This window comes from Arvicanthis niloticus, chromosome 28, assembly GCF_011762505.2.
Source record: "Arvicanthis niloticus isolate mArvNil1 chromosome 28, mArvNil1.pat.X, whole genome shotgun sequence".
NCBI classification, from domain to species: Eukaryota; Metazoa; Chordata; class Mammalia; order Rodentia; family Muridae; genus Arvicanthis; species Arvicanthis niloticus.
Window position 1 is genome coordinate 12,659,174 of NC_133436.1, and position 27,711 is coordinate 12,686,884.

At 45.6% G+C, this 27,711-nt stretch overlaps 1 protein-coding gene across 5 annotated transcripts in view; it reads right to left on the reverse strand.

The window, feature by feature from the left end:
- Positions 1–27,711, reverse strand: part of LOC143440096 (uncharacterized) — a 95,894-nt gene that overhangs the window by 13,976 nt on the left and 54,207 nt on the right. For 2 of the 5 annotated variants that reach the window (XM_076926732.1, XM_076926728.1), the window contains exons 2-3: positions 19,051–19,137; positions 1,986–2,180 (exon numbers count right to left, since the gene is read on the reverse strand). In XM_076926732.1, the coding sequence (XP_076782847.1) occupies positions 1,986–2,108 (123 nt within the window). In that variant the 5' untranslated portion in view covers positions 2,109–2,180; positions 19,051–19,137. Of the gene's footprint in view, positions 1–1,985; positions 4,919–8,885; positions 9,179–9,979; positions 10,586–19,050; positions 19,138–27,711 lie in introns of those variants that run through there. The other 3 variants (XM_076926730.1, XM_076926731.1, XM_076926729.1) reach the window with 3 other exon arrangements.

Here is a 27,711-nt window from a genome sequence, read left to right on the forward strand (position 1 = left end):
TACCATTTTACATCAGAGCTGGAATGGAAGGGAAAATGGGTGATTCTGTTGGATGTCACAGCATCCTGGTGTTTTTGGATCCAAAACTATGCAGCCTTTATTTATCTTCTGATTATTTGTGTGTTTACTTTGCAGCACTGAGGATGAGGACCGGGGCCTGCTAAGCATGTGCTCCATTGGGATGAGTTATATCGCTAGCCCTGGAGTATTTAAATAAATGGGAACGGTGTGCCTGTTGAGCCACTGACTGTGGAGAGAGGGTAACAGGGAAATCAGACACTGAATGGACATGAGGTAGGCTATGGGTGTGGCTCAGCTGGTACAGTGCTTGCCTAGCATGCAGAAATCCCAGGGTTCAATGTTCACTACAGAATAAACAAGGCATGGGGATCCCAGCCTGCAATCTCAGCGCATGGGAGGAAGAGGCAGGAAGATCAGAAATCAAAGATCATTCTCAGCTACACAGTGAATCTGAGGCCAGTCAGACATGCATGAAGGAGGCTCTATGTCAAAAACAAACAAACAAAAAAAAAACAGAACAAAACAAAACTCAGATGACAGAGATGACAGGGTGGCAGAGGATTCTGGAAAACAGGTCAATTGGTCAGCTTGCACTCAGCTTCTTTGTGGGAGTCCTGGTCGAGGAGACTCGGGAGCCCGTTGGATATGGTGCTACACAGTGTGTTAATCAAAATAAGTGCACAGGACTCTACCACGTGGGGGCTGCCCTTGCCTCCATGGCGAAGCATCATAAAAGCAACTGTTCTTAGCATTCGTAGCCAGGTGACACAACACAGGCTCACTGAGATGAACTCTGAAACCAAAGTGGGTCGCCAGAAGTGCCATTCCGTTACTTTTAGCTGGCCTAGGGCCAATTAGCCTCCTGAAATGTCGTTTTTCTCATGTACAAAGTGGGACTGGTACCATTGATGAGGGGTGTGTGTTTGGGAGTAGTGTGTGTATATGTGTGTGTGAGTGTATGTGTCTATGTGTGTCTGTATGTCTGTGTGTGACTGTATGTGTGACTGGTTAAGTGTGTGTGTGTGTGTGTGTGTGTGTGTGTGTGTGTGTAATTGTAAGTGCCTCTGTGTGTGTGTGAGTGTGACTGAGTGTATGTGTGCGTGAGTGTGCAAGTATGCAACTATGTGTGTCTCTGGTTTTGTGAGTGTGTGCCTGTGTGTGTGACTGTGTATATGACAATATGTGTGACTATATGTGTGTCTGTGTGTATGAGTGTGTGTGTGGCTGTGTGTGTGTGTGACTGTGTGTATGTGAGGGTGTCTGTGTGTGAGAGACGGTGCATGTGTACTAAAGATTGATTCTAAGGCTTCTTATGCCCCGTGCAAGCACTCTACCACTGAACTACGTCCTCAGACCTTTTTATATTTTTACACTGAGACAAGGTCTCACTAAGTTGATTATACTGGGCTTGAACTCACTCTGTACCTCAGGAAGCTCTTGAACTTGACTCTCTTGCCTTGGGTATCTGGGACCTCAGGCAGGCACCATCGGTCTAGATTTCATGAGGTTCTTGGGAAGGGTCATTACAAACACTTAAGGCCTTTGTTCAGTCCCCTGGCCTGCGGAAAATATACATTTGAAGAATATTAACATTTCTAGTGCTTACCTATTAAGTTTCCCCAGATCATAAATAAGTTTTATATATAACGTACTATACATATGGACCTTCTGGAGTTCTCAAGGCTTTAAAAGAGGCAACTCTTTAATATATAAATAAACTGGCCTGCATGGGCTCTCAGAAAATGGTATTGTACAGCATTTGTCCCTGGTATTTCCAAAGCTTTCTTTGCAAGTGGAAAACACTCCTTAAAGTCAAACACAACTGCACCCTCAATTCTAATGTGCGCCCCCCCACACACACACACACATCTGCTTTTACACATCCCCTGGATCTATTTAGTCTCTCTGCAAAAAGCTTCCTTAATTACATGAAATTAGCCACTTAGTATATAGTAAGAACGTACCAGGAGAAAGAAGTCAGGCTTTCCACCTCTCGGGAAGTGTTCTGGAAGGCCTGGGATCAGAAACAGGAAATGCCTGGTGTGCTGTAAGTAGTCTCTGGTGTGGCTTGCACTGGGTTTCCACATCTAGGGAGGCTGGACAAGCAGGGGTGTGCCTTCCTCACAGACACAATGGACTGCTTCCATTTCTGCAGAGCTCTGAAAGATGTTTGAAGGAGCCTCTGTGAACACCCCACCCCCATGGAGGAGCCTCTGAAAACATCTCCCCTGCCCTCATATCCCAACTTCCCCCTCCTCATGGCTGGTGTAGCTTAGCTCAATATGGAAGGCTCACTGCAGATTCTTTGAATGTTACTTTATTCTAACCATGGAGTAAAATGCAGCTTCCTGGGATTCATTTTCACTTAGTAAGTATGACCTAGAAGGTTCTCATGATGAAGAAATGTATGTGGAAGACTATAGAGTCTCCAAAGCACAAGGAACAAGATGGCAGGGAGGCCCACCTCACGTCTAAGCTGTAGAGGGGTTCTACCCTCCCAGTACTACATCATGGTGCATCTGAGAGAAAAAAAGAGCCAACCATTCAGCATCTTCCTGGGAAAGAAACAAAAGCTTGCATCTTCTTCACAGAGACCCACCCACAAACTAGAATTAAAATCGTATTCAGACTTGGATGCAGTGGTGCGTGCCTGTAATCCTAGCACTGGAGCAGGTAAGGCAGGAGTATTGCCTCTAACACAAGGCCAGCTACACAGTTGATGCCAGCCAGGGCTGTATATCAAGATCATGTCTCAAAAGAGAAAAATCTGTTCGGGCTGAGGAGCGTCTTAGTCATGGAGGACTTGTGTGAAATATAAAAAACGTTAGATTTGAACCCCAATACAGAACAGGGAAACCTGAGCTGAGTCTGTGACTGAGAGCTCTGAAGAGAGACTTTATTAACAGAGAGACCTCCTCAAAGTAAAAGTAATCCTGAAAGTAAAGCCAGGTGACTCCCCCTACCCCCAAGACAGGCATAGACTACAACTTCTGAATCCTGGTAGTCACTTTAGGGAAATTCTCAAGTTGTATTGACAGAGCAAAGAGGACATTTCTTTAAAGCAGAGTTGGGGGTTGGTCAATGTCTTAGGGTTTTACTGCTGCGAACAGACACCATGACCAAGGCAAGTCTTATAAATGACAGCATTTAACTGGGGCTGGCTTACAGAGGTTCAGTCCATTATCATCAAGGCGGGAGCGTGGCAGCATCCAGGCAGCATGGTGGAGGAGGAGCTGAGAGTTCCACATCTTCATCTGAAGGAAGCCAGGAGCAGAATACTGACTTCCAGGCAGCTAGAGTGATGGTCTTAAGCCCACACCGACAGTGACACACCTACTCCAACAAGGCCACACCTCTTGATAGTGCCACACCCTGGGTCAAGCATCTACAAACCACCACAGTCAATATACTTTAATATAGGTTTAAGCTTGAGGATGTAGAATGAGAAGCACCCAGAAAGAAAAAGACAGGAAGAACTGCGGGCTTCTAGGAGAAAAGCTGCAGTAAGTGAGACACACCCAAGTGTGAGAGTTGGCTTCTCAAGGGAAGGTGGCCTGGTGTTTAAAAATATAATAGCCCTTTCATGAATCTTATCATTAGAAATATTCCAATAGAAGTAAGGAAATTTTTTTATTTGAAAATAAAATTTTAAACAAAGTTACATTGCCCAACATCTACCATCCTCTAAAAGATCATTACAGAAACACAGAGGACCTGGTGTCCTGAGATAACGTGTCATAGGTCATCAGGTCATGTGTCATCAGGACTGACCTGATGTCATATGTCAGTCTACACTGTTACCCAGCATATAACAGGTGTTATAAAGTGAGCACAATTATTCTGTTACTACAGACTCAAAGCCATCCCAAATGTCTTACACACTCCTGGGAAATGTGGCTATGGAGGTCGGAAAGACTCAGGTCCACAGCAAAGTGGTCCATACATGAGTCACGGGATGTGTGACTTGAGGGCGTCTGCCTCTCAGAAATTCAGGTTTGAGATTTAGTAGTTAGGTGTTTTCAAAACAAAACAAAAAAACAAAAACAAACAAAACCCTACAATGCCAAAAAACCCTAGCCTTTCTGGCCTTGATGATTCTGACATATATTTACCATCATCCTTTCACAGAGCACCAGCTTGGAATTGTGAATGGATCGCTTGCAGTAAAATGGATTGCTTTCAGTTGAGTAAAACCCGTGAGTTCAAGGGTTTGATGCATTTCCACATTTCCAATGGCCAGCCGTCTTCTGTAATACACTACACACATGTACGTGTTGAATAAATGAATTGTCAAAATAAATAAATAAATAAATAAAGGGCTGAAAGTGATAAACTCAGCCACTCATGGAAGAAGGAAAAACAAACAAACAAACAAAAAAACCCAAAAAGAATGGTATTCACAGAGAGGAAGATAGAAGGAGTTAAAGTTAACACCAGAAGCCATGACTTGCTTAGGCACCGTTCATAACAGCCCAGAAACAGAAATAACCTAAATGCTCACCAAATGATGAAGGGACAGAGAAAACACAGTACATGAACACAGTGGACTAGTATCTGACAATGAAAAGAGAACCGATTCCTGCCATTTCTGGCAACCTGGATAGATTCAAAGGTGATGTATTGGGCTGGGGAGACGGCTCAGTTGGTAAAGTGCCTGACACACATGAATGCAGTCCTGAGTTCAGATCCTAAGACCCACACAGAAAATCTGGGCATGGCCATGTGCATCTGTAGCCATAGCTGAGGGCAGGTATAGACAGGCAGACTTATGGAATTCATTGATCAACTGGTGAGTGCTGGGTTCACTAAGAAACCTTATCACTTTTTTCTTTTATTGGATATTTTATTTATTTACATTTCAAACGTTATCCCCTTTCGTGGTTTCCCCCTTCCCCCTGCTTCTATGAGGGTCCTCACCCACCCACCCACTCCTGCCTCCCTGCCCTGGCATTCCCCTACACTGGGGCATGGAGCCTTCCCAGGACCAAGGGCCTCTCCTCCCATGATGTCCGACAAAGCAACCCTCAGCTACATATGCTGCTGGAGCCATGGAACCCTGTATGTGTACTCCTCAGTTGGTGGTTTAGTTTCTGGGAGCTCTGGGGCATCTGGTTGGTTGATATTGGGTTGCAAACCCCTTCAGCTCCTTCAGTCCTTTCTCCAACTCCTCCCTTGGAAACCCAAGAGTCAGTCCAATAGTTGGCTGCAAGCATCTGCCTCTGTATTTGCCAGGCTCTGAAAGAGCCTCTCAGGAGACAGCTCTATCAGGCTCCTGTCAGCGAGTACTTCTTGGCATCTGCAATAGTGTCCAGGTTTGGTGACTATATATGGAATGGAGGCTCGGGTGGGGCAGTCTCTGGATGGCCTTTCCTTCAGTCTTTGCTCCACACTTTGTCTTCGTATTTCCTCCCATGAGTATTTTGTTCCCCCTTCTAAGAAGGACTGAAACATCCACATTTGGGTCTTCCTTCTTGAGCTTCACATGGTCTGTGAATTGTATCTTTGGGTATTCTGAGCTTTTAGGCTAACATCCACTTATCAATGAGTGTTTGCCATGTGTGTTCTTTTGTGACTGAGTTACCTCACTCGGGATGATATTTTCTAGTTCCATCCATTTGACTAAGAATTTTATGAATTCATTGTCTTTAATTGTGTAAATGTACCACATTTTCTGTATCCATTCCTCTGTTGAGGGACATCTGGGTTGTTTCCAGCTTCTGGCTATTATAAATAAGGGTGCTATGAACATAGTAGAGCATGTGTCCTTGTTATATGTTAGACCATCTTCTAGGTATATGCCCAGGAGTGGTATAACTGGGTCCTCAGGTAGTGCTATGTCCAATTTTCTGAGGAACCACCAGACTGGTTTCCAGAGTGATTATACCAGCTTACAATCCCACCAACAATGGAGGAGTGTCCCTTTTTCTCCACATCCTCGCCAGCATTTGCTGTCACCTGAGTTTTTGATCTTAGCCATTCTGACTGGTGTGAGGTGGAATCTCAGGGTTGTTTTGATTTTCATTTCCCTGATGACTAAGGATATTGAACATTTCTTTAGGTGCTTTCTAGCCATTCGAGTTTCCTCAGTTGAGAACTCTTTGTTTAACTCTGTAACCCATTTTTAATAGGGTTATTTGATTGTCTGGAGTCTAATTTCTTGAGTTATTTGTAAACATATACAAAGATATTAGCCCTCTATCGGATGTAGGGTTGGTAAAGATCTTTTCCCAGTCTGTTAGTTACCATTTTGTCCTATTGACAATGTCCTTTGCCTTACAGAAGCTTTGCAATTTTATGAGGTTCCATTATCTTAGAGCATAAACCATTGGTGTTATGTTCAGGAAATTTTCCCCTGTGCCCATGTGTTTGAGGCTCTTCCCCACTTTCTCTTCTATTAGTGTCAGTGTATCTGGTTTTATGTGAATGTCCTTGATCCACTTGGACTTGAGCTTTGTACAAGGAGATAAGAATGGGTTGATTTGCATTCTTCTACATGCTGACCTCCAGTTGAACCAGCATCATTTGTTGAAAATGCTGTCCTTTTTCCACTACATGGCTTTAGCTCCTTTGTCAAAGAGCAAGCAACCATAGGTGTGTGGGTTCATATCTGGACATTCAATTCTGTTCCATTGATCTACCTGCCTGTCTCTGTACCAATTTCCTGCAGATTTTTTTTTTATCACTATTGCTCTGTAGTACAGCCTGAGGTCAGGGATGGTGATTCCCCGACAAGTTCTTTTATTGTTGAGAATAGTTTTCAATATCCTGGGTTTTTTAGTTTGTTTGTTTTTGTTATTCCAAATGAATTTGCAAATTGTTCTTTTCTAACTCTGTGAAGAAGTGAGTTGGAATTTTGATGGGGATTGCATTGAATCTGTAGATTGCCTTCGACAACATGGCCATTTTTACTACATTAATCCTGCCAATCCATGAGCATGGGAGATCTTTCCATCTTCTGAGATCTTTGATTTCTTTCTTCAGAGACTTGAAGCTCTTGCACTTTTGTACAGATCTTTCACTTGCTTGGTTAGAGTCACACCAAGGAATTTAATATTATTTGTGACTATCGTGAAGGGTGTCATTTCCCTAATCTCGTTCTCAGCCTGTTTATCCTTTGATTATAGGAAGGCTACTGATTTGTTTGAGTTGATTTTATATCCAGCCACTTTGCTGAAGTTGCTTATCAGGTTTAGGAGTTCTCTAGTGAAATTCTTGGGGTCACTTAAGTATACTATCAGATCATCTGCAAATAGTGATAGTTTGACTTCCTCCTTTCCAATTTGTATCCCTTTGATCTCTTTTTGTTGTCTAATTGCTCTGACTAGGACTTCAAGTACTATATTGAATAGGTAGGGAAAGAGTGGGTAGCCTTGTCTAATCCCTGACTTCAGTGGGATTGCTTCAAGTTTCTCTCCATTTAGTTTGATGTAAGAAACCTTATCTTAACATATACGGTTGGGAGGGATTGAGGAAGACACCAAATGTTGGCCTCTTGCCTCTATACACTCATTCCCACACACACACACAAGCATGTATACTCACACAAGCATGTATACACACACAAGAATGTATATACACACAAACAAGCTTATATACACACACAAGCATGTATACACACACAAGCATGTATACACATACACTTGATCATTATGTTAAGTGAAATAAGCCAGACATAAAGTAACCAAAAACCAAGGGATCTTACTCCATGATGGTGGAATCTAGAAAAGTTGATCTTACAGACACTGAGAATGAAATGGTGGTGGCCAGAGGCTGCCAGAGTAAAAGGTTGGGGAGGGAAAATGCCAGTCAAGGGAGTGACAGACAGACAGACACAAGAGGTTCTGCTGTACTGCTTTGAAGTAGGATAGCAGCAACGTACAGGACATTTCAAGACACCAGAGAAGGAGATTGTAAAAATTCTCACCCTAAAGAAATAACAACGCTTAGGGAGATAAGTGTGCTTAACCTGATTAAAACATCGTGAAATATATGCATGTATTATACTACAACATGAACTTTTACCCGTATGCAGAGTTTTAATGGTTTTATGCATCAATTTAAAATAAATTGCAAAAGTAAAAATAAATATGCATACAGTTATAAACTACATATTGGTGATCGGTGCTATATTAAAAACTATTTCCCCTAACTATTTGAAATTTTGTGAGAGTCAAGTTTAAGCTAATCTCTAAGATGACCTTAGAGACCAAGAGGGACCACACAGAGCTAAGAGTTCTATGAGGCAAGGGGTCGAGTGCTAAAGTCATATTCAGGACTGCATTCCCAGCACTCACATTCACTTTGCACATAGTAGGTGCATAACAAGTATGCTTACAGAAATACAAAAAAAAAAAAAAAATTCAAAGAATTATGAGCACTTTGATATTGTCTCTATTTAGGTAAAAACCCCCAAATCTGTAATTGAATAATCAATCAACCCTCTACTAGGATCGTGATATGTTTAAGAACATGCAGGCTATGCATGAAGCTAGCCAGAACTCTAGCCTTCTTCCTGGGCCCAATTCTAGGCTTCTGAGTTTGCAGTTTCCCAGTGCTCCAAGCCACATACTCCTGGAAAGCCCAGGGTGTTTTAATTAAACTCCAATGAAGAACACAGGCTTTTCAAATTCCTTACTGGTTTAAACCAATGGCTTCAGAGCAGCTTTAAAGAAAACTGGAAAGGGACTGACAAGAGCCCCCACTGCTTATATGGTGCTCATAACAAAGCAGAGCCATGGAATGGCTTTGTTGAGAACCGTCCCGAAGTCACACTGGCAAAGGCACTTCATCCCTCAGGATGGGCATCTGTGCCTTAGCATCCCTGCTGCACATTCATCCAGTTAAGCGCCGCCTGTGTGACTCACCCTATGAAAATGCTTGACTTGGCAACACACGTGGGTTTTCCTTTCTCAGGCCTCAGCAGACATCCAGGAAAAACAAGGCAGCCAACACTTGTGCCTCTCCCCTTGTGCCATCTGCAGTGGTCCCCAAAAGGTGGAGGCTGGAGAGGCATGCTGTGTCCTCAGCTAAACTTCGCCTGGTGAGGATTGGAGGAAACTGGGTGGAGGAAGGAAAGCATCATCGAGATGGCTCTCTTCTCTCTCTGCAGTTCCTTCTTCTTCTGGGGCCTCTTTAAAAACTTAAAGGATCAAATAACCTCAAAGAAACAATGAACAGCAAAAATTTGGTTGGAGAACTTAGATCTTTCCTCTGCCTCATTTTCTCTGACTCAACTCTGGCAGATAAGATATAAAAAGAGCACATGCACACACATGCACATACACAAGCACACACATATGTACATATACACACATGCACACACAGATACATGTACACACATCACACATACACTTATACACACATACACAAATGCATGCACACACACACACATATATATACATACATACACATGCACACACATATACATATCTATATATACACATAAACACACATGCATACACATGCACAGGCATGCATATATATATATATGTGTGTGTGTGTGTGTGTGTGTGTGTGTGTCTATATATATATATATATATATACATACATATATATATATGGACACATATACACATACACAGATATATACATTCTCAAACACATATACGCAGTCACACACATTCATACACATACATATACTCAAGAGAAAATTTAGTAACTATATCTTGTTAGGGTAGTGAAAATGACATTTTAGTCCAAAAAACACCACCAATAGCATCCTGCATAGGGAACACACACCTATAGAATCAGCTATGGTCCTCAGCTACCACATAACATTCCCAGAGACTGGTGAGTTAAGCTTGGCTCAAGGCCATAAGCCATACTCACACTGTAGTTGAAATCTGTGGAACGACTCTTGGACTGAGAACACATGTATGGCCTTCCCCATGCCTGTCAAGTTTAACATGTAAATGGGGGAGGGGTGGTGATGGCATAGTTTAAAATTTAAACAACTCACTTTCTTAGAGTGAAAGTCCTCCTGCAGTAGAGATCATGAAATTCACTTGCAAGCTGTACCTGTTTATCTCACAAAGAAGGGGTGTGTGTGTGTGTGTGTGTGTGTGTCTGTGTGTGATCAAACCCAGGTCTTGCACACAGTAGGCAAGATTCCTACTCGTGAGCTCTGTCACCAGGTCTTATTAAGGCAGCTTTAGATTGTGTCCATCCAGTAACAGTCCCTATGCATGCCTCTGTGTGAGTAGAGTGAGTGCATTCAAGACACAGGACCAGAAAGCTTAAGGTCTGGGAGGAAGTTAAGTTCTTCATTTTGGTCTTCTGTTTTCCAGTTCTGAGATCAGCATTACTGCTGAGTTTTAACAGAGAGTCCAAGAAGAGTGGGGAAAAGCTCCAGGCATGTAACTCTTTTGGTGCTTCAACGTCATCTGTTCCTGAACGCTCTGCACCTTGAAATGTTGTTAGCATCCTGGCTGCCACTGATAAGTAGGTGCATCGATTGGTGAGTGTCCCATGCTCAGTCCAGGAAACTGTCACCTCAGAGATGCATGTGTGCTTGTGTCCTGAGCACTCGTCAGGCACTGAAGAGATAGGGCACTTCTCTGATGATCTGTTAAGTACCAACATTGACTTAAGGTAACTCAAGTTGTCAGAAGTGTAATTGCCACAAAAAGCCAACTGTTGTATTAAACTTTTAAGACTATATTACCCATTGCTGGGACAAGCCCTGCTTCACCGAGCTGAGCTGGAGTAGAGCTTTTGCAATGTTGTGCTGCTTGCCACTAACATACTAAGTCCCTGCAGTCTAGTGTCATCTGTAAGTCAGGCTGCACCTGAGATGATCTCTATGGCTGTCCCTGCCCAAACAGCCACTGAGAAGGCTCTGGTGACCCTTGACATCCTTCAAATGGAGTAAAAGAGGCACTAAAGTGATAGGAAGAGGTGGGGTCCAAAGTCCAGGTCCCTGTCCTCAGAGAAGATTGGAATGGAGGAGAAACCTGAGCCGTGTCCTCATGGGGATCATAATCCAGTTGAAAAGATAAGAAACGCTGTGATGGAGCCATGATGCTGAACTGTAGGTGGCTGTGTGCCAACACATGGGACACAGCTGTAAGGAGGGCAACCTCAGTGCATGGGAGTGGCTGGACTAGGAAGGGGCGGGGGACGATGAGAGGGCGCAGGAGGGGAGAAGGCCGGGAGTGGAGGTCGCGCTGAGATTGCAGTGCCCTGTAGGTCACATGGGACACAGACTTGTCCCCTGCTAGACCAGAGCACCAAAGGTTCCTGAAGAAAAGAAAGAACTCACTGTTTTCTACAAACAAACACCATGCTAGATAGGAAAGAGAAGTCAAGTCCAGGAGGGGCCAGAGCCCTGAGACCATGGTCAGCATCCTGGTCCTTGTGTGCAGTGGTGGGTGTGTCTTCCCAGGCCTGGCCCACAGCGTTCTATTTATTTTTTTAATCTCACCTTTCTGCTTCTATGTCATTATGTATTTTCAAGGAGCTCGCTAGTTTCACAGACAGTCCGCGTGAGATGTAAGCTGTCTGAAATGGGAAGAGTTAAAGACGGACTCGGTAGCTCACATATGAGACCCCAACAATGCTAAGGTGAGGGGGATGATGCAAGTTCAAGGCCAGCCTGAGCTACAAAGTGAAGTCTAGGACAGTCTGACCTATAAAATGAGGTTCAGACCAACCTGGGCTATAGTGAATTCTAGGTCACCTAGGCTATGGGATAAGAACGGGGGGGGGGGGGGGGGGGGGGGAGGGAGAGAGAAAGAGAGCGCAAAAAGAGAAATAAAGAGGGAAAGACGAGGAGGAGGAAGAGGAGGAGGAGGAGGAGGAGGAGGAGGAGGAGGAGGAGGAGGAGAAAGAAAAAGAGAAAAGAAGATACAATGTCCATTTAACATTTAGAAATTTGGTAACTATGGACATATCTTTTGTTAGTGGGTCAGTCAAAGATTTGAGAAAATGCTAGTGTGAAAACCAAAGTTAAATGCTGGAAGGTATTTTTTATGGTTTCACTCCCCTGAAAAGAAGTTTGTTTGACCCTTCTATACTGGATGTGCTTGATCCCATGTGGGCAGGAAGAAGATGAGCAGGAAATACGTCAGGATGTATGCTTGCCCCTGATTGGGCAGGAAATATATCAGGACGCAAGCATGCCCCTGATTGGACCTGATGGGAAATGAAGTAAGACCCGTTCTGGATTGGAAGGAAGCGCTGCCGTGAATCAGACTGCTGCCTTCCCATCTGGGATGTGGAGAAAGATGGTGGAGGGACTCTGCAAATAGGTTGGAGAACCAAGGACCGATTGTCCTGGTGAAACGTCTTTCAAACAAGAAAGCGGAGACACCCAGAAAATGGGAAGAAATGGGGAAGTCCGGGCCACAGTTAAAGGAAGAGACATTTACAAGGAGAAAAAGTGGGGCAGAGTTTCTGACCTTGAGATGATTCTTAGCAAGGTTGCTAAAGGGTTTGTGGAAGGGCAGGGCAGGATGGGAGCGGCCAGAATGTGTAGGGGAAACAAAATGAATTTCCTTAAGACCCAGATTTCATGAATGTGTGGGAGCTGGAAAGAAAATGTATGGTGCTTTTAACAGTATATTGCACACACTGACTGTAAGTTTGGAGTTTCTCCCAAATTTTGCATTTATTTCTTGGTTTATTTACTGACGTGAGTCCAGGCTGTCCTTGAACTCCTCATTCTCCTGCCTCAGCCTACAGAGTGAGGGCTTTGGAGACAAGCACCACATAACTGGCTTAATATTTTAATATCCAAAGATCTGAATCGAAATACCTTGTGAGAAGAAGTTAAGTTTGTGTGGGCATCGGGGTTAGGGTTAGAGTTAGAGAGGTAGGCCACCTGGTATCTCTCAGATGTGATATCCCGAAGGGTGACTCCTGTTGTCACATTTTGATAGATTTCTTGACACTTGGGAGACATCACCAGTGTTTGGCCTTTGCTCGGGTGTAAACTTATTTGCTATCCATCTGACGAATGTGAAAATAAATTCAGTCACTGCTTTAGTGAAGAGACACAGTGATCAAGGCAACTCTTAGAAAAGAAAACATTTAACTGGGGCTGGCTTTCAGTTTCAAAGGTTTCCTGCATTATCACCATGGCAGACCTACAGGCAGATACAATGCTGGAGATGAGAGTTCTATATCTTGATCTGAAGGTAGCCAGGAAGAGACTGTCTTCTGATAGCAGCCAGAAGATTCTATTCTGCAGGCAGCTAGGAGACTCTCTTCCACACTGGGTGAAGCTTGAACACTAGGAGACCTCAAATCCCACCTACACAGTGACACACTTCCTCCAACAAGCCACACCTCCTAATAATGCCACTTCCCATTGGCCAAGCATTGGAAAACCACCGAAGTCACATGTGAGCACAGAGGCCTATAAAGGTCACCAGGCATAGGTAGGCGGGGCAACCAGAATACATAGAATTTGCATCGGCTAACACGTGAGGCAGGTCAGACCCTCTGTGGGAATAAAATATAAAACTGGTAATGCTGGAGTCTGCGTTAAATATGTTAAATAAAAAGCAGCAAAACTGGCAGTTCCTTGGGGAATGGTCTTTGGTTTCTAGTAGTTATCTTTTTTTTTTTTTTTTTAAACATTTAATGTGTGTGTGTACGATAGTATAAGTGTGTATGTGTTATGGGAGTGAAACCCAGGATCTTGTGCATGGCAGGCATGTGAGAGATTGTGTGTGTGTGTGTGTGTGTGTGTGTGTGTGTGAGAGAGAGAGAGAGAGAGAGAGAGAGAGAGAGAGAGACAGAGACAGACAGACAGACAGACAGACAGACAGAGAAAGAATTTGTATTTCCAGTGCTGATCAACCCAAGGCCTCAGCATATTAAAAAGATGCTGTGATCACTGAAACATCCCCCCAGCCATCAAGGTCCTCCATTCATCTGTGGAGTCATATGTATAAAATCAATCCGTGGTCCAGGCCAGTGCTGAGCCACTGGTACCAGCTTAGACTGGGTTGTGGCTCCTATAAAAACAGTCCTATAGATGCCCCAGTTCCATTGATGATGGGGGTTGGGGGCAGGGAATGAGAATGTGGTATGATTGATTCCACATCACTACAACATAGACTTCATTTTCCTTTTATTTTGGGGGCAGGGTCTCAGTATGTATCCCAGCTGGCCTAAAATCTACCTGCTTCTGCCTCCTGGGTACAGGGATTAAAGACACGTGCAGCTGAGCCCAGCCCTTCTCATAGTCTTGGTTTTGTTTATTTATTATTATTTTTGAAACACAGTCTCATATAGCCAAGTTGCCCAGGCTGGCCTCAAACTCAGTATGTAGCCAAGGTGAGGCTTGAACCCCTAACCTTTGTGCTTCAGCCTCCTCAGTGATGGAATTAGTGGTATTTTCTACCACATCCAGTTCCAATATATGCTTCCGAATAAATACATCCTGGTGGCAACCCCATGTAGGATGCCTGCCAAGAAGATACGATGGCAAAAAGGTAGGAGCGATAAGAAACTGGTTCCATAGAATAGGTGTTGGCTAAGGGTAAAGGAGAGACTAAGGTACAGATATGAAGACAAGAACCATCAGATGCTGTTCCTAGCTGCTCTGACCTCTCTTCCTGCCTTGAGCTCTCGGTGTAAATGTCTAGCATGCTTCAAGGAGTCTCTTGCACACCCTTAAGTCTGTGAGTGCATATTCTGCTGGGGGCAGGAGTGGGTGTTGCTAGTGAACTTACAGATTTGTGTGCATATAAGATGGGTAGGGAGGGCACTTGCCTCCATATTGGTGGCTCCCTTGGCTCAGACGATCAGATGAGAAAAGCCCTGGTGGGCTGTGGTAAGGCTTGTACCTTGCAAAAAGAGATTCACCTGTCCCTCCATCCATACTTCCAAAATCTCCTTCGGGATGCATAGGATTAACAAAACATAGGTGTGTGGATGTGCCGTGTGGTGGGCGTGGAAGCACTCACAAGTGAGCAAACACAAGCCCACGTGTTTACACTCTACAGTGTAAATCAGGAGGCCAGACCTGATAATGAGGCAATAAAACAGTCCCTGCCTGATCCCTGACCTCTCAGGCGACCTGGAAAAAGGATTTATCTTGGATCCTCTAGCAGCTGCTAACGTAATGAGGAAGTAATAGAAGGAGGGGCCATCCAGGAAGGAAGTCTGCACTCTTGACAGTTCTTCTTCCTATCCAAACACAACAAATTCTCCTCCATGCTAGACTGTGGGCACAGGCTGTGAAATTCCACACAAACGAAACCCTCCTGATGTGAGGATTTTCACAGTGAATTTATCTGTGGAGGCTCACACAGGAAATCAGAGTGCTTCACAGAAATAGGGAAAAACAACACTGAAATCAGATTATTCTTTTCTTCTTATTTTTTATTTATTTTTAGTGTGTGTGGTGTGTGTGTGTGTGTGTGTGTGTGTGTATCTGTGTGTGTGTGTGTATCTGTGTGTGTGTGTATCTGTGTGTGTGTGTATCTGTGTGTGTGTGTATCTGTGTGTGTGTGTGTGCTTGTGCTTGGAACAGAACCTAGGGTTTGTGGATCACACCAACCTGCTACAGTGTTTTTTAAAATGCTATTCCCGGCTAAGACAGGCTGCAGACCTGCAGAAGAAAGCATGAAGCACGAAGCGGTGGCTGACTGAAGACTACCCTCTAGACGAAGCAAAAAGCAGGTGTGAGAAGGAGCAAGGTTTGGGAACCAGAGATGCCTTTAATCCCAAAGAGTTCTCAAAGCTCTGTCCACTGAAAGAAATGTCTCCTCTCTTCTCCGGGAGATGAGTCCACAGGGTTGGCATATCAAAATGGCCCGGACTTCTGGATAAGTGGGCTTTTTACTTCCAAAGTATCTCAGAGCCTAGAAGAAAGCAGCCACCTGGGGTGGTGCCAGCTACCATGGAACACACAAAGTGAGACAGTGTGGAGTCAGGGGACTGGGGCTTGAGCACTGTGTATTTCTGCGACCCCTGGGGCTGGTTTAAGAGCTATGGCTCTCTCTTTGCAGGCCACACTCAGGAGGGCTACTCCTGCCTGTAGGGGGTTGTACACAGAGAAAGTCTCAGCATCTCTTAGACGCATGCACGGAGGGGCCACTCAGAATACTGGGAGTGGACACATCTTTGGGGCTGTCATGACCGTGTCCCTCCATATCTGCATGCTTGGGTTGAGGACGCTGGTCAGTGAGAGCATGTCACGTCAGAGGAGACAGAGGTATAGAGGCATACACACCACTCATCCATCAACTCTGGGGAAAGATGGGGCTCTCTGCCACTCTTGTCACACAGCACGGGCTCTGCAGGGGTACAGGACTGGGGATGTTAAAGGAATTTATACTACACTGGTGTTTTAGGATCCTCCAAGAGGATACCAAGCATACAAGGGGAGTAACATCCTCCTGGCCTGGAGATTCTATTGTCCAGCAGAAAACAGCTGCAGACCCCTAGACTATGGAAGGATATTATGCGTGTATAAAACTCCTTCCACATGTAAACCTCCAGAAGCTATAAATCATCATTGGGCCACGGGGCTCCGCTCTTCAAGGGAAAGTGTGCGGTCTCCTGTGGTGAACTCTAATAGCTGGTTGGTAACACACAGCAGAGGGAATATTACCATGAACCTGGCACTGGCCTCAGAACTTCCCACCCAACTTTCTACACGCCCCCAACCCTGACTCTCAACACCTTCATCATCCCCATTTCAAAATGAGGAAAGTAGCCCCGGGGAAGAGATAAGGTGCAAGACCATTATCACGAAACTCCAGGACAGGATTTGGATCTACAGAGTGGAGCTCTGAGGCCTGTGCCATAATCGTAGAAACAGGGAGGGATCTGGGCCCTGCGATCTCAGCCACTTAGGCTAAATCTAGGAAGACTGCAAGTTCAATGGGACCCTATACGTAGAACGCAGGCTGGGGTGCCACTTAGTGATAGAGTCCTTGCTTAGTATGTGAGGACCTAGGTTCCATCCCCCAGCCAGCACTTGGGTGCAGGAAGTGGGAGGGGCGGGAAGAAAACGGCACTGGACAGAATGGCGGTGCAGCAACTGTGTGAAGGCAAAACCACATGTACGCTGTGGTGAGTGCCAGGCCACCGAACCACACACGGGTACAGCAATGAGTCCCAGGAAGGCTGGCAGGATACTGAGCCTGGCAAAGATGGGGAGGGAGGCAGGTGGCCATGCTAGACAGAAAGAACAGCAAGGGCGGGGTTAGATGGTCGCTCCAAGGGGCACCCTGTGATGAGGCTACCAGGGGCTTGAGAAACAGGATCCTGGCTTTTACCCTGCAGGCTTTAAGGACCCTTCAGGACCCATAAGGAATATGGCACGATTGTGCATTTGTTTATTTTAGGTAGAAAATGGTGACATTCCTTCAGAAGGATAATTTGTTGGACTGACAAACCACAGAGAACAAAAAGCCAGCCGTGAGATTGGACCATCAGCTAGCTTCTTTTCCTCTTCTTAGTGGGGATGTGATGACTTCTCCATGGTACAGAAGATGGGTCCTTTTGTTTTATTGTATAGACAAGGTTTCATATAGCCCAGGCTGGCTTTGAACTCCCTGTGTAGCAAAGGATAACCTTGAACTCCTGCCTTGACCTCCGAAGTGCTGGGATTACAGGCATGAATCGACACACCTCATTTCATGCAGTACTAGGGACTGAACCCAGGGATCTACGCATGCTAGGTAAGCTCTCACTTTAGCAACTGAGCTACATCCCCAGCCACTGGAAGTAGAAGATGAGAAGGGAGTCCTTTCTGAAATGTTCTCAAGGAGCTTGGCCTTTCAGGTTGAAACCTACTTCAATTTCCCAGCAGAATCTTGAGGCCAAATCCTGAGACCCTCCAGGCTCCAGAGGAAGCCTCACTATTTAGATGTCAACCACAACGCTGGAGAGGTCGGTAGGTATTATGCTTTTTGTATATACAATGTGCTCCACGATCCTATGTATTTGAACACTGGGTCCCTAGTTGGTGGTACTGTTTGGGACTCAGCTGGGTGAAGCAGGTCACTGGGGGTTCAACTTTGAGTCTTACTTATAGTCTATCTGCTTCTGCTTCCTGTTCTGCCAAGAGGGGAGATGAGAAACCCAGCACACTAACACATCCATGGAGTCGTCTGTCGCCATGACTGACTTCCCCATCACCATGGACTAGCCCCTCAAACCATGAGCCAAAATAAAGTTTTCTTCCTTTAACTTCCTATGTGAGTGTTAGCATTTCGTCTAGGCTCCGCTCAACAGTTACCTAGCAACAGCTGCCCGCCAGGTACAAGACAGGAGCCAGGCATATAAGCAAGGGACTGTTTGACCTCTCTATCCCTCTCCCTCCCACTTTCCTCTTCCCCTCCCCTGTTGGGAGCCAACTTTTAGCAGAAAGAGGCTAGAAAGCAGCTATCCACATGCTATCCACGCCATACATGCCTGCAAGGCGCACATGGTATCTACGCCTGCAAGGTTCACAGTGCGTGCTATCCATGCCTGTAAGGCTTACGTCCGTCATATCCACACGCCTACAAGGCACGTGGCAAAAGTGTATAAATACCCCAGATTTCCCTTCAATAAATGAGACTTGATCAGAACCTCTGTCTTGTCTCAATTCTGTGCGTCTCTTCCCCTTATCCCCACTCGCCCTCTCTCTCTAGACCCTGACCCGAAGGAAGACCGGAGCGGCAGTTTGAGCCGAGCAGTGGTGGAGCACACCTTTAATCCCAGCACTTGGGAGGCCAAGCCAGGCAGAGTGGAGCAGGTCGCAACATTTTTGTTATAGTAACTATTCAGGCATTGTTAAGTCTTTTGTCTCTAGCCAGGCAGAGCGGAGCAGGCTGCAACACTTCCCCCCCCCCCTCCCCATGTTCCCGGCTGGTGGCATCTTCCCCTCTTCCTCTCTCTCCTGTCTCTTTTGTCTTTCTCTGTCCCCCTCCTTTTTTTGTCCCACTACCCCCTTCTCCAGGTCCCCTTCCCACCAATAAATTCTTTTATACTAAGAAGCATACAGTGGGGCTAACGTGGGTGTGGTTCTTGCCCTTCCCTCAGGACAGCATGCTAAGAACTCTTAAAAACACAAATACTGACCTCCAACTTCAATCAAACCGCTGAAGACGAACCACTTCGAATCCTCCTAGAAGCTTAGACTCCCACAATCTTCTGAGTCCTGTTGTCCTGAAAGAAAGCGACAAACGGGCTCATTAAATCACTAATAGTGAACTATTGAGGTGTTAAATGAAATGCTCTAATGTCACGGATGAGGTGAAGTACAATTCAGAATGAAAGTCTGTGGTGAAGTGTGCAAAAATCCACTGCTAGAGGCTTTATTTATTCTGGTAACAGCCAACCCTCTTCTTGCCTGGCTATCTGGTTGATAAAGACGTCATGTATCCTTCCTTTTGCAGTGGTGGTGAGAAACGAATACAGAAAGCCAAGGTTGGGAGGGTTGAACGTTGGCTGCAGCATAGGAAAGCTTTTGTGGAGATGGTTTCCCTGTGATGGTTGTGTTCGGGCAAGCGTGAAATCGAAGACACCCCAAGTCTGTACCCGAGAGTTCAGAATTACTTGTGTAGGATACTCCTTTGTATAGGAGAAGAGACAAGATCCAGACTCTGTCACCTACAGCCTGGCAGCCAGTTTCTGGTCCAGTCAGAAGTTCAATAACTAGGGATCCTCCTGGAAAATGGTACTTAAGCTAACTGCTTAATAAGGGCTTTTGATTTGAGAGAGAGAGAGAGAGAGAGAGAGAGAGAACCTCCTGAGTTTCATGTTGATTTAAAACTTATTTTGTAATCTTTCTAAAAATGGAAGTGATTTCAAGTCTCTACATTTTATAGAAAAATGAGCCCTGCAGGATATAATAAAAAGGTCCCCAGGACCATTCCCATAGTTTCAGACAGAGATTGGCTCGTCCCCAAAGACCAAATTTGCCTCTTGCCACCTCAGAAAACCTTAGAGCTTCAGCTGGCTGGGATCTCGGACTAATGGAGTTCAAACCTGTCACCACACCTAGAGACACTGCACTGTGGAGTTGCCAGCCAATCAGAGACCCTGCTGCAGAAAACCAGATAAAATGAGTGTTTGTGGGTGGCAGACTCCAGGCGCTCTGCTTCAGTCACGTGACCTCATGCAGCTCTCAGTTCCCCATGAAGTATGCACAGCGTGCCTCCATTTTACAAATAAAATCACGTAGGCCCAGAGGGCCGGGCTCTTCAGCTCAGTCTTTATATCTGAGCTTCTGTGGCAAAGCAGGCACCAAGTAGGTCCTGTGCACACAAAAGGGTGCTTAGCACATTTTCTGACTTCAGTGAGCTCACAGTGTGGCGTGGGTGGGGAGGGGAACTAAGTACCTTAAATAGAACTCTACTGTTCAAACTGCAGCTTTTGATATATTAGAAGGACACAGTTCTTTTTAAAAATGAGTCTATTTTTTTTCTCTCTTCCCTTCCGCCAGTACTGCAGATCAAACGCAGAACGCTACGCTTATAAGGCAAAAATTCTACCACTGAACTACAACCCCAGGCCTGTTTCAGCTTTTCATTTGGAAGGCAGGGTCTCACTAAATTGCCCAGGGTGGATGTGAACAAACTCTATACCCCAAGGCAGGCCTTGAACTTGAAATCCTCCCACCTCAGCTTCCCCAGGAAGCAGCAGAGACTTGGGCCTTCTCCACTAGGATCAGATGAAGCATGCAGGGGCATGAAACTGTTAGCTTAGTACTTCCTAGGCCAAGACAGGAGGAACCCAAGTTTCAGGTACAACAGTAAGACCCTCTCTGAAAAAAGAAAGGAAGGAAGGAAGAAAGAAAGATGACTGTATAAATAAATGAAGCTGACTTTAGAACCAAGTGACCACTGTCTTCTTAGAGGTCCATGTGAAATGAGGAATGCAGACAAGCCAGAGTCTGTCTGGAGATAAGCCAGCGTGTAAATCCAGAAGAAGTGAACTACAGTTCGTTCCTCATCAAACATGAGATGCTCAGGGCTGAGAAGAACTTGTAACAAGTTTCAGAGGTAGCACAGTATGTGCTGGCCAGTTCTATGTCAACTTGACACATGAGAGAGTCGTTAGAGAGAGAGAGAGAGAAAAAAAAAAAAAAAAAACTCAATTGAAAAAAGGTCTCCATAAGATCAAGCTGTACTAAAGGAGCGTTTTCTTAAACAGTGGTTGACAGGGGAGGGCCTAGACCATGGTGCATGTGAGGTGCCATCCCTGGGCTGGTGTCCTGGGTTCTATGAGAGAGCAGGCTGAGCAAACCATGGGGAGCAAGTCAGCAAGTAGCACCCCTTCATGGCTTCTGCATCAGCTCCTGCCTCCAGATTCCTGTTCTGCTTGAGTTCCTGTCCTGACTTCCTTCAGTGATGAACAGTGCTGTGGAAGTGTGAGGCAAATAAACCCTTTCCTCCCCAACCTGTTTCCCTTTTCCTTCAACCTGGGACTAAGGGATGGGCCCCTATCAAGTCACAGAGAAGCTCTATGACACCAGCTCTGTACCATAAAAGCAGGACCCAGAAGAGGTGATAAAACCTCCAGACAGAACTCTAAGCCCATCCCTACTGTATAGAACTGAAGATGCTGCCAGAAGACCGACAAAGCGTTGGCGAGGTCAGGAATGGATCCCCCAAGCTCACTGCCCCTTAGGAAGAGGGAAGCATGGAGAGCAGGAAGCCAGAAGGCAGTGAGTCCAAGTCTAGCTCTGCCCTTCAGATGACCTAAATTCCAAAGCACAGCACCCTTTGGGATGGCATGGTATTCCAGGATAAAATCTTCTGTTCTTTTTATAAAGCTTCCTTCAGGCATGTGTTGGCTAGTGTGTTTACAAGCTGGGAGTTTGTGGCAATCCACTCGGGTTTCTGAATACAGACTCACACGGCTAGAGACTAGGCCCCGCTTAGAGAATGGCCTCATGTCACCTCACTGTACTTCCCTCTGAGGAAGGGTGTACGGAGACAAGGCAGGGGCCAGTGGCCTCCTTGTGTTATTTTGGTACTAGCCAATGACTAAATCAGAAGAAAATAACTAGGGCATGGTTTTTGTTTTAATTCTATTAAGCAGAAAGTTGAGGAGCTGGGAAGTTGCTCAACAGAACCTGGGTTCAGTTCCCAGCAGCCATATCAGGCCACTCACGACCACCTGTAACGCCAGCTCTGAGCACTCCGATGCCCTCTTCTGGCTTCTGTGGGCATTGCACTTACATGTTCAAACAGGCACGCCCACGCATATATACATACTTATCAAAAAAAAAGTAAAATCTGAGCTGGAGTGATGGCATAGTGGTTAAGAGCATGCACTGCTCTCCCAGAGGACCTGAGTTCAATTCCCAGTACCCTCACCATGCAGTTAATAACTACTGCTCTATAACTCCAACTTGGGGCAGGGCGGGGATGTGGGGAGAAGAGGGGGGATCTGATACATTTGGTATCCACTGACACTGGCATTCATGTGCACATACCCACAAATACACACACACATACACACCCACGTAATCAGAAATAAAAAGCAAATGGCTAGTTTGTGCTAAAGTGAACCAAAAGGAAGTCTGTAAAAAATATCATCATTTTAGGGATTACTATGTACTATCATCTCTATACTAACAAATTATATGAGATTTTAAACACATTGGTGCCCATGAAAGATGAAACTGCATTTGATGTTTTCTGGGTGTGTAATTTCTCACACACCTTACACCTTTATTCATTTATATGCTTGTTAACTTATATTGCACAGGTTAGCCTCAACTTTGCAGCCCTCCTGCTTCAGCCTCCAAAGTGCTGGGATTACATGTGTGCCCTCACCACATCTGGACCACACAGTTATTATTTTTGGACCAAGGACTGGTTTGGTAAATAGGTTCAAGGGCAGTACAGCAGAGAGTTAAATGCACAGTGGGTCCGGTCCCCCCATAGGCAAAGTGCACATGGACTTTGGTTAATAAATTGGAGCTATTGTCTTCACTCTAGGGGAGAAAAGACACGAGACATGGTTAATGATCTGCCCAGGTCTCGCGACAGTGGCCCCAAACTTTCACTGCTTACTCAAACTTGTTTATGAGCTCACGGGCGTGGTTAATATTTTTGCTGTTTCTTATAGAGCTACGTATTCTTCTTTATCATAGGGACGGACAAACATGGAAGATGATGCTGGTGTTTCCTATAACCACGTGAGACACAAAGTCAGTGGTGTCACCAGACGGGGTGGGATGCTTTTTCCGGACATCAGCAAACATCACCCTTTACCATGAGTCTAGACTCCAAAGAAATTCACCTGGTCCTTCACATCTTAAAGTAGTGTGTGTGTGTGTGTGTGTGTGTGTGTGTGTGTGTGTGTGTTCTTGTTTTTTGAGACAGGGTTTCTCTGTGTAGCCCTGGCTGTCCCAGAACTCACTCTGTAGACCAGGCTGACCTCAAACTCAGAAATCCGCCTGCCTGTGCCTCCCAAGTGCTGGGATTAAAGGCGTGTGCCACCACTGCCTGGCCTTAAAGTATTTTTAGGTTTAACAGTTTCACTTAAGTTTCTGTGATGAACATTTTTTTTTTTAAGTCTCAAAATTGGGGCTGGAAAAGATGGCTCATCAGTTAAGAGCACTTGCCTCTCTTGCAGAGGACCTGGGTTCAGTTCCCAGCACCCACAGCTGCTGACAACCATCTGCAACTCTAGTTCCAGAGGATCTGATGCTCTCATCTGGCCTCCACCGGCACAATACACACATAGCACGTAGAAAAAATAACTTTGTAAGAGTCTTAAATTGTAGGCAACACATGAGACAAGGGAACTAAAGAGGTAATGTTTTTTAAAAATGAGTCTATTGGTTGATAGAATTTAACTTAAACACTTCTGAGTTTTGCAGTGGTAAAATAGACTGGAAAAATGAAGCATGTGGTTTTTTTGGTTTTTTGTTTTTTTTGTTTTTTTGTTTTTCTCTATTTTGGTGCTGAGGTCTCAGTCTAGGCCCTCAAATCCCGCTTGGCTGGATTAGTGACACCCTCAGCCCGGTTAGATATTTTGTAATGGGTAAGGTTAAGCTTTTGAAGGCAGCCCTGCACAGCGAGTGGCTAAGTGGCTAACAGGAAGAGAGAGAGAGAGAGAGAGAGAGAGAGAGAGAGAGAGAGAGAGAGAGAGAGAGAGAGAGAGAGAGAGCGCTGAGAACCCCAGGAAGTGAGAGGTTGGCTGCTGAGGCAGAGAGGGGGAGGTGTTGGGGTTGGGGCAGTGCACAGGGACCTGGCTGGGACAGCAGAGTGCATTTCCTGGTTGGTGCGGCTTACATCACATACTTGGTGTGGCTTTCTGTATTTGTGGGCTTTTTTCTTAAAGGGACTTACCGGAAGAAATCGTTGGTTTGAAATAGGGAGCCAACAATACAGGGATAAATTACAATAAGTTCTTTTTTGTTGTTTTTTTTTTTTCCTTTGGCAAGGGAGAGGCTGCGTGGTGAGGGGTGTGGTCATTATCTGTGAGTTCTCGGCACCCAAGCAGCAGTGGCTTGTCCTCTTCTTGTTTGAAAGTCCAGGTGCAGAGAATCAGCTGTCCTGATTTAACTAACGTTAAAGTCTGGTATCTAAATGCTTTTAGTTTTCTTGCTTGTGTGTGTGTGTGTGTGTGTGTGTTGCGCCTGTGTAGTGAATATATGTATACAGTGCATTTGCTCAAGTATAAATGTCTTCCCCAATGCCTCTCTCATTATTATTTTTGAGACAGGGTCTCTCAATGAACTGAAAGCTCACTGATTTGGCTAGGCTTGCTGGCCAGCCGACCTTGTTTTGTTTTTAAGATATATTTATTTTATGTATATAAGTACACTGTAGCTGTCTTCAGGCACATCAGAAGAGGGCGTTGGATCCCATTACAGATGGTTATTAGTCACCATGTGGTTGCTGGGTTTGAACTCAGGACCTCTGGAAGAGCAGTCAGTGCTCTTAACCACTGAGCCATCTCTCCAGCCTGATGCTCTGGTTTTTTTATGTGGGTATTGGGATCCAAACTCAAGTCCTCAAGCTTGTTCAGCAAGCAGTTACCCACTGAGCCCTCTCTCCCACAAGCCCTGCTTTTGCGTTTTCCTCCAGTTTGGAGTAGTTGGTAAATTCTTCCAAATTACATGCCAAGTCACACTGCTTGCCGGACATGGTGTCTGGATGCCCAACCCCCACTAGCCAAGGCCTCCCAGTACCTCCTGCAGACTCCAGGGTGAGAAAAGCCAGCGCAGGGCCAAGGCGGAGCCTGGGTATGCAACTCTGGCTCGCCAGAGTTCAACTTCGCTCCCTCTTCACTAGAGTGAAAACTGGCCCATTCTGTTTAGTTTCTCCCAGAGCTATTTAACATATGAGCACAAAGTATGAGAGGGGAAAACCACAGCCATGTGGACCAGAATGATCTCCAATCACAATAAACACTCCCAAAGAGGGAGGAAGATGGTAAGCGATAGATTTCCTTTCTAGCGTTCTTTAAAATAAATGCAGAGCCTTTGGGGAGGCAACCTGACAGGTTTCCACGAGATGAAGAGGGTGGGGACAAGCAGGGCTTTGTGTACTAGCTGCCTGCACTAGGCTCTGTTCCAGCCCAGAGTTTGGCAACTGTTCCTTCCCCCCCCTCCCCTCCCCCCCCAACCCCACCCCCAGGGACAAAGGGTCTGGAGCTTGTCCACAAGGCAAAGGCAAAGGCAAAGTTGCTGCCCTGAAATCAAGGAGAACTCCTGCCCTCTCTCTTTAGCCCTTGGCAGTGTGACATTCAGGAAGATGCTGGGCTCTGACATTTTCTGTAGGGCCTCTTGCATCCTCCAAGCGAGGTCTTGGCCTGCTGAGAAACACCAGGATGGTTTAGGAACTCCAACCACAGCAGGCAGAGATAGCAAGCCAAACCTAAAATTCTGGGCCACCACATTTTGGAGATGCTTCTCCCCCTAAAACACGTGAGCAGAATCCACAAAGCTTTGAAAACAACATGTGATGGTTGTGGGAAAGGGACACACACACACACACACACACACACACCCTGGTTCCACAGGTCCATCCATTCTAACTAGCAGAATCCATGTGTCCTTCCGCATGGCTCACTTTGGACATCATCAAGGCATGGATGGCATGTTGCATGCTGGGAAGCCTCAAATGGACTGCCACCGACGAAAACCCCTGCACCACCATCGCTGTCAGGGGATGGCAGGATAACACAATTTCTCAAGTGCTTTCAAAGAGAGAAACAAGGCTAGGCATGATGGACTCAAGCCTGTAAGCCCAGCAAAGAGGCAGGAGGTTCACTGACAGTACAAGGTCAGCCTGAGCTACAGGGTAGGATCCCTTCTCTAAGAGGCGGAGGTGCTGCGATGGGGTGGGGAGCTGGTAGCAGTAGGACACACCTGCGATTCCAGCCACCTGGAAGGCAGAAAGAGAAGGACTAACTCTGAGCCCAGGAGTTCCAGGTACTGTTGTGTTTTATAAAAATAAGGAGAAAGAAGGAATATGTCTGGTAGATGTACAGTCAAGTGTGGAGAGTGGGGTTGCCCTTGTAGGCCCGTGGTGAGGCATCCCTTCCCCCTGAGAGATCAGCCATACACAGTATTGTATAGAATAGAGTTTACTCAGGGCATGGGGAGGGGAGTTGAGGGAGTAGAGACAGAAAGACACACACACACACACACACACACAGAGAGAGAGAGAGAGAGAGAGAGAGAGAGAGAGAGAGAGAGAGAGAGAGAGAGAGAAGAGGAGTAGAGGCCAGCCATGAGCACATAGAGGGAGGGGGGGAGTGGGGAGAGAGGGGAAGCAGGAGCAGGGGACAGAGCAGGAGCAAAAGAGCAAGAGAGAGAGAGAGAGAGAGAGAGAGAGAGAGAGAGAGAGAGAGGGCATACCTGGTTATTGCCAGGTAACTGTGGGGCGGAGCCTAGGCAAAATGCCAACAGGCACCATGGTCAAAATAGCAAGATCTTACAATCAGAGAAAAGATGAGATAGAGGGGGGAGGAGGGGGGAAGGGGGGAGGAAAGAAGGAGGCTAGAGAGATGGCTTGGTGGTTAAAAATCTATACTTGTCCATAGGACCCTAGTTCAGTTCTCAGCACCTACAATAGGCAGCTTATGACCCTCTGTAACTCTAGCTCCAGAGTCCTCTGGCTTCTTTGGATATCTGCATACACACACACACACACACACACACACACACACTTGAAAATATATAGAGAAAAGTTTTAAAACAGAAAGAAAATGAGAGAGTAGGGAAGGAAGAAAGAAGGGAAAGAAAGAAAAGGACTACAAGTTTCTCTCATTTTCAACATGAAAAGACACCACCCACCCGGTCCTGAGAGTCCTTGATCTACTGACCGAGCCACGGAACAATCCCACCAGATGACAAGTCCTTGCAAATCTATCAATGCCTTTGTTTGTTAACTAGAAGCAAGTGTCCACGTGCTGAGCTAAAGAACACAAGGAAACCTCAGTAAGGTGACCTGGTGTAATGATTAGTGCTGCCCCCTAGAGGTGTGTAGGGCTCACACTGAGGCTGCAGTCCTCTTCACTGTTGGGTTTATAGGCCAATTCCACCACACAGGGCTTTTTCTTTTTCGTTATTCCCCCCTCATAGGTGCTCAGGTTCTTAAGTTGTACAGCAAGTATTTAGCCATTAAACCATCTCCCCTAAATCCAGATTTTTTTTTTTAAGAAAAAGATTTATTTGTTTTTATTTAACATGCATGAATCTTTTTTTGCTTGCTTATCTATGTACCCTACATGTGTCTCAGTGCCCTTGGAGGCCAGAAGAGAGCAGGT